Source organism: Mixophyes fleayi, chromosome 6, assembly GCF_038048845.1.
Source record: "Mixophyes fleayi isolate aMixFle1 chromosome 6, aMixFle1.hap1, whole genome shotgun sequence".
NCBI classification, from domain to species: Eukaryota; Metazoa; Chordata; class Amphibia; order Anura; family Limnodynastidae; genus Mixophyes; species Mixophyes fleayi.
Window position 1 is genome coordinate 150,428,917 of NC_134407.1, and position 7,725 is coordinate 150,436,641.

A 7,725-nucleotide genomic window follows, 5' to 3' on the forward strand; every position below is an offset into this window, starting at 1 on the left:
CTTATCTCTCCCTCTCTCCCTCGTGTCTCTCTGACTGTCTACCCCACCCCTTAGATTGTACGCTCCTCTGAGCAGGGTCATCTCTCCTCCTGTCCTCACCACTCTTAACTCGGCTCTCCAGCTACCTAGCCCTCCTCCTCGAGGACCCTCTTCCACCGTCCCCTCTCGCTCCTTCCTCTACCCTCTGGGGGTTTCCCTGTCATCTGGGCCCTCCCTCTCGGGCTTAGCCGTATGCAGGACCTTCCCCTATCCCCTCCCTCGCCCCTCTAGCTGTGCTCTGAGCTCACCGAGTTACTGTGCTTATTGTTTACTGTACTGTGCTGTCTCACCTTGTATTGTAACTTTGTTTGTCCCTGTACGGCGCTACGGACACCTAGTGGCGCCCTATAAATAAAAATTAATAATAATAATAATGTATGTAACATTATTTAGATATAGGGGCATATTCAATAGTTGGCGAGTTGCGTATTTCGAGCGCGTTAAGTGTTTTTTTCCCCACCATTTTCGAGCGCGGAAACTTTACCCGCAAATCAAATCTTTTTTTTTTTTTACGAAACGGTCTTCTCGCGTTACAAGCGTTTGTCAATGCAAAAGTATAGGGTGGCTGAGAACCCTGTGCGTTAAAAGCAATTCAATTGTTTTTTAACGCAGCGGGTGAAACCAGCAAATCTGCTGTTTCATCTCGCACCTCCTTGTTCTGCTCAAAAAAAAAAAAACATTTTTAAAGTTCATGAAAAAAGCTATTAAACCGAAAAAATAGTTACATAGGTTCATTGAACTTAATCCCTATTTATTACCCTACACCCACCGCCCAGGGGTGTAGGAAGAGCCCTAGTGCTATCAGCACTGGGCTTGGTGTCCCTAGGGGGGGGCCGCTGATATTTTTCAACGGACCCCACTCCCTAGGGAATCCAGCCCAGCGCTGAACAGCCTGGGGTTGGTTAGTCATTATGGCAGTGGGACCCATGCTGCGTCTCCCCCTTCCCCCCTGCTATAGTGCCTACCACCCCGGCAAAATTTTTCCAAGATTTTAACTTAACCAGCAGTAGGCAGGCAGGAATAGTGTTAAGACAAAATAGAAGGGGGACCACACGTTTTTGGTTTTTTTTATAAACAATTATTCTATTTTTAACACTTTTTCGAGCTGCCTGAGGTCCGGCACTATGACAGTCATTAGAGTGATGTGTTTATACAACAAGATGCTATAATGCACCGTGTTGTATTAATAACTTTTGACAGGAAACCCTCTAGTTAGTTTAATTACATTTTAATTAATTTGACACTTCTAGCTGCAGTGTTAAACATTCAGCTGTTTGATCTAAAGTTATTTTTATAATACTAATTTTGAACTAAGAACTACTTTTGACCTTTTTATTAAACAAAAAGACTTCTTACATGTGCGAATTTAAACTCTACTGAGTAAATACCAGATTATGTCAAATTACACCCTTGATACATGTATCCTCAAAAGTTTTATAAATGCACCATTGTTATGTCTATTGTCTACAATCTAATGTGCTCCATTTAATAAAAATCCTTTTGTTTGGGGTACTACACAGTTAACACTTGTACCACCCCAAAAAATATAACATTTTAAATACTATAACAAATAAATAATGTATATGTACCAGATTTAGATGAAGGTGTATCTATCTAATAAATAATGAAACAATAATTAGAAAAAAAAAATTATTACACAAGATAAATGTTTAAAATAATATGACATTTTACAAAATGAAGTCAGTCCCTTGGCTTTTCTGGCTGTTTTTTTCAAGTGACATCCATCAATTCCATCCGAACCTCTGCAAAATTTAAAAAAAAAGACAATATGTTACCTGTGAAATTATTATTCAATTTAACATTAACCTTTACATTTTTGAGAAGTTAGACCACTTTTTCATAAGCAAGGATTGTGGAAGATTAAGGTTTCGGTTTTGATGTAAAGACTACTCTGTAATTTTATTTGTTGGTAGTGATTACATAGATTACATATTTAAAAAATAAGTAATAATTTTTTAGGTGTAAACTAAAATATATTCAAAATGACATAGAACTTCAGGAAAATTGATAGTGCTAATGTTGATAAGGAGACAACCGATCCTATAGTGTTAATGTTGATAAGGAGACAACCGATCCTATAGTGTTAATGTTGATAAGGAGACAACCTATCCTATAGTGTTAATGTTGATAAGGAGACAACCGATCCTATAGTGTTAATGTTGATAAGGAGACAACCGATCCTATAGTGTTAATGTTGATAAGGAGACAACCGATCCTATAGTGTTAATGTTGATAAGGAGACAACCGATCCTATAGTGTTAATGTTGATAAGGAGACAACCGATCCTATAGTGTTAATGTTGATAAGGAGACAACCAATCCTATAGTGTTAATGTTGATAAGGAGACAACCTATCCTATAGTGTTAATGTTGATAAGGAGACAACCGATCCTATAGTGTTAATGTTGATAAGGAGACAATCTATCCTATAGTGTTAATGTTGATAAGGAGACAACCAATCCTATAGTGCTAAAGTTGATAAGGAGACAACCGATCCTATAGTGTTAATGTTGATAAGGAGACAATCTATCCTATAGTGTTAATGTTGATAAGGAGACAACCGATCCTATAGTGTTAATGTTGATAAGGAGACAATCTATACATATACATTCAAAACTGTTACAGCCATTACAATGTATGTAGAAGTCAATAGTTAAAAACATTATTACCTTCAATCTTTCATTATGTCTCCATTTGTGTCTTCCATGTTCGTGAAAGTTGTATAAACTTGATAGTTGGTCGCAATCTAAGAAAAATTAAAAAAAAAGTGTATATGAAACCTGTATTTTCTATATAAAAAAAAAAACATTACTTTTAAAACAAGGAAGGATCAGTATGGACTGGAATATATAAAAATATATATTTCATTGTCCATTGGTCACATCATATCCCTTCCATACAGGGAAAAAAACAGGTTACATTTAGGGATGAGCGGGCTCGGATATCTGAAATCCGAGCCCACCCGAACCTTGCCGATCCGAGCCGGATCCGGGTATTCCTGCCAATTGCAAAACTGAAAGCGAGGCTCCGAGTCATAATCCCGTTGTCAGATCTCGCGATACTCGGATTCTATAAATTCCCCCCTGGCCGCCGCCATCTTCACTCAGGCATTGATCAGGGTAGAGGGAGGTTGTGTTAGGTGGTCCTCTGCCCTGCTATATCCTGTGCTGTGCTGTGCTCAGTCCAGTGGTGCTGTGTCCTGTGCTCTGTCCTTCTGAGTTCAGTGGTGCTGCTGGGTCCTGTGCTGTGTCCTGTTCAGTCCAGTGGTGCTGTGTCCTGTGCTCTGTCCTTCTGAGTTCAGTGGTGCTGCTGGGTCCTGTGCTGTGTCCTGTTCAGTCCAGTGTTGCTGTGTCCTGTGCTCTGTCCTTCTAAGGGCATTGTTATTTCCACATTATTCCCAAGTTATAAAAAATGTAAAAAAAAGTTATAAAAAAAATAAATAAAAATAATTATAAAAAAAAGAAATTAAAAAAAATATCCAAAAACAATCCTGCAGTATAAGTCCATTGGTACTGCAATATTACAAACTTCACTGATTCTGCAGTATAAGTCCACCAGTGGTACTGCAATATTACAAAGTTCACTGATTCAGCAGTATAAGTCCAGTGGTACTCTCCTGTGCCGCATATATTTTTTAAAGGCTTTGCCGAGTGTGTGTGGCTTAGGGGTACGCTCTCTTGTGCTACATATAATGGAAAACAAAAATTTGGAGGATAAAGCTGCGAGGAAAAAGCTCAGTTTTCCTAAAAGACCCGCTGGCGGGGATGCTGATAACATCTGGTCCGGACTGAAGGACCTGCCAATCATTGCAGACATGTCTACTGTTGCTGCATTGGATGCTGTCACAATAGAAAAAATGGTGGAGGATTATTTTGCTGACACCATCCAAATGTCAGATAGTCCATATTGTTACTGGCAGGAAAAAAAGGCAGTTTGGAAGCCCCTGTACAAACTTGCTCTATTTTACCTGAGTTGTCCCCCTCCAGTGTGTACTCGGAAAGAGTTTTTAGTGCAGCGGGGAACCTGGTCAGTGAGCGGAGAAGGAGGTTGCTTCCTCACAACGTTGAAAAAATGATGTTTATAAAAATGAATAATCAATTCCTCAATGAAGTAAAGCACTGCCCTCCAGATAGTACAGAGGGACCTGTGGTTGTGGAGTCCAGCAGGGACGAATTGATAATGTGTGAGGAGGAGGAAGTACACACTGTAGGGGGAGAGGAATCAGAGGTTGAGGATGAGGACGACATCTTTCCTCAGTAGAGCCTGTTTAGTTTGTACAGGGAGAGATGAATTGTTTTTTTGGTGTGGGGTCCCAAACAAACCAATCATTTCAGCCACAGTTGTTTGGATAGGCCCTGTCGCTGAAATGATTGGTTTGTTAAAGTGTGCATGTCCTATTTCAACAACATAAGGGTGGGTGGGAGGGCCCAAGGACAATTCCATCTTGCAACTCTCTTTTTGGCATTATGTGACCATTCAGCAGTCGTTTGCCATGTTCAAAAAGCAAAAGAAAATGTCAACAAATTCAAAAAATGTAATCAAAAGTTAAATGCCCTGTCATTATTTAAAACAAGAGGTATTGATGTGCTAGAATTAGTGTAGTGTTAATATGTTATAAACACTACACTTGGAACTTGGAGGAGGTATTGTGGCCCCGGTATCAAATTTAGTACCGGGGCCACCCCACTATGCAGTCCAGATACTTGTTTGTTGGAATTCTGACCAGTTGAGGCTGTAACTATTTATTATATTGTGGCCCCGGTATCAAATTTAGTACCAGGGCCACCCCAATTTGGGAATTCAGAGCCGTGGAGGGTTTTTTATTAATTCTATTGTGGTGACCACTCCTCTACGCAGTCCAGGTACATTATTCGGTGCGATTCATACCAGTTGATGGTTTTCTTATTATATTGTGGTGACCACTCCTCTACGCAGTCCAGATACATTTATTGGTGCGAATCATACAAGTTCAGGGTTTTTAAATTATATTGTGGTGACCCACTCCTCTACGCAGTCCAGGTACATTTTTTGGTGCGATTCAGACAAGTTGATGGTTTTCTTATTATATTGTGGTGACCACTCCTCTACGCAGTCCAGATACATTTATTGGTGCGATTCATACAAGTTCAGGGTTTTTAAATTATATTGTGGTGACCACTCCTCTACGCAGTCCAGATACATTTATTGGTGCGAATCATACAAGTTCAGGGTTTTTAAATTATATTGTGGTGACCACTCCTCTACGCAGTCCAGGTACATTTTTTGGTGCGATTAAGACCAGTTGATGGTTTTCTTATTATATTGTGGGGACCACTCCACTACGCAGTCCAGAAAGATACTTCGTTGCAACGTTTTGGACTAATAACTATATTGTGAGGTGTTCAGAATACACTGTAAATTAGTGGAAATGCTTGTTATTGAATGTTATTGAGGTTAATAGCGTAGGAGTGAAAATAAGCCCAAAAACTTGATTTTTGAACTTTTTATGCTTTTTTCAAAAAAAATCCGAATCCAAAACCTTAAATCCGAACCAAAACCTTTCGGCAGGTGTTTTGCGTAACAAATCCGAACCCAAAACATCACGAAAATCCGAATCCAAAACACAAAACACGAGACACCAAAAGTCGCCGGTGCACATCCCAAGTTACATTACAACAAAAAAACAGACTAAACTGAAACAAACTCACCGAGTATTTAACTTTGCTGCTCATTCCTGGTGTTGTTCAAAGGTCTTCAAATTTCACAGTCTTCTGTGTTCTAATGATAAAAGATGAGAAACTTTTTTTAGAAATGAAATTTTTCGCTGGATCATATATAAATATACACACACACAGACACACACAAACACACACACACGAACATTTAATGCATACATCTTATAGAGAAATAGATAAACACCGAAAAAAAACTTTAAATTAATTAATTAAAGTGGGTGCTTTTATCTTCTTGCTTTCAGTTCCTCCTCAATTTGATCCACGACGCTTCAGGTTTAACTAAAATTAATGTAGAACATAGAAAATAGGATACATTAACATGCACATAGAAAAAAACCCATCATTATGTAAGTAAAATGTAAAATTTTTTGCAATAATGCTATTTCAATAATGAAATTTACACATTACAGTACATATGACATATATATGTTTTTTTATGTCACTAGGCTATTATAACTTATATGCTTTTTCTTGGGGATTACTTTCTTACCCTTCTTCCTCTTCTGACACGGGGTTGATGAGTTCCTCTTCTGGATATTCCACTAGCAATCTTCTCCTTGCTGACTCCGGTCTTCTTACTTCTACCACGGGGGTGTTCAGTACAGATGACATCCTCTGCTGTGGTGTTGGGGGAACAAGTCCAGAAATGTTCCAATCGGGTAATGGGACTGAAACATTACCCTGGCCTCGCCGGACCCTCAGCTCTTCACTGATATTCATCAGATGCATTGTTATCATTTGCAGATGCATTGTTTGTTGTTGTTGTTGCATATGCATCTGTGCCATGGATTGGTTAAGCTGATAATGGAGTGAAGCATTCTGCTCCATTACAACTGCCATTCGCACTTGAATGGTGTTATTCACGTGAATAAATGCTGAAATTTCGGTGTGCACTGTGACGAGTCGCTCCAGTAACGAATTGGTGGTATTACGGGAGCTTCGTACCTCTTCCACAACAGACGTCAAACGGTCTACTGAGTTACCAATTCTCTGAACTCTGTCTTCCATATTTCGAGATGTTTCCTGCCTTCCTTCCATCTTTCTGACAAAGTCTGTGATGGAATGAAACCGAGCGCGTTCTTCTGGCAGACCGTGCACCAGTTGTGTTGGAAGACTGGTGCCTGTGGAGGGTACCCTTGCTTGAGATGGACCTTCCCCTTCGGTGGTTGGAACTTGAAGGTTGGGGAAGGCTTGCTGTAGCATCTCAAATCTTGTTGCAGCATCTTCGTGGACCAAACTGTCAGCTGGAGAAAATGTCAATGAATCACTGTCATTTTCTAATCGCTCTGTAACACAAAAATACATTTTTAACATAAATTATTCTGCTATTAAATTATCTTTTTAACGGTTTTAAAAATAAAAAAAAATGAATGCATTTAGTGCAACTAAAAATATTAAATATTATTCACCGGTTAATGAGCCGACAGGAGATGCTATTTCTTCCATGGCAGCAGGCAAATAAGAGGTGGTTAGTGGTGTTACCACCTGGAAAAAAAATATTGTCAATAAAATAATACATGTCTGAAATGTAAGGATGTTAAATAATACATGTGTTCAATACAACAATGTATTTTTATATGGATAGGTTAAAAAAATATGTCTATATATGGCAGGATAGTTATGTATACACAATTTTTCCCATAATTATACCTTCTGGACTATGAGCAAGCATTATTGATGTTCCCCCTTCTTCCGGCATCTCTTCAACGGGTTGGGCTTCTGTAAATAATAATAAAGTAGAAAAGAGTATAAAATATTATATATATCTATATATATATATATATATATATATATATATAGAGAGAGAGAGAGAGAGAGAGAGAGAGAGAGAGAGAGAGAGAGAGAGAGAGAGAGACAGAGACACACACACACACACACTATAAAGTTAAAAAATATTTACACAGTATAAAAATCAGTTAGCAAAGACTAAACTAAAATATCTTCTGTGAAAC

At 38.7% G+C, this 7,725-nt stretch overlaps 1 protein-coding gene across 1 annotated transcript; it reads right to left on the minus strand.

The window, feature by feature from the left end:
- Window positions 1-5,896: 5,896 nt before the first annotated feature.
- Window positions 5,897-7,255, minus strand: LOC142160426 (uncharacterized). Its single transcript, XM_075215314.1, has 3 exons — window positions 7,183-7,255; window positions 6,264-7,059; window positions 5,897-6,052 (listed from the first exon to the last, which is right to left on the minus strand). The coding sequence occupies exons 1-3, from the start codon at window positions 7,217-7,219 to the stop codon at window positions 6,049-6,051; spliced, it is 837 nt and encodes a 278-aa protein (XP_075071415.1). The 5' UTR covers window positions 7,220-7,255; the 3' UTR covers window positions 5,897-6,048.
- Window positions 7,256-7,725: the final 470 nt, after the last annotated feature.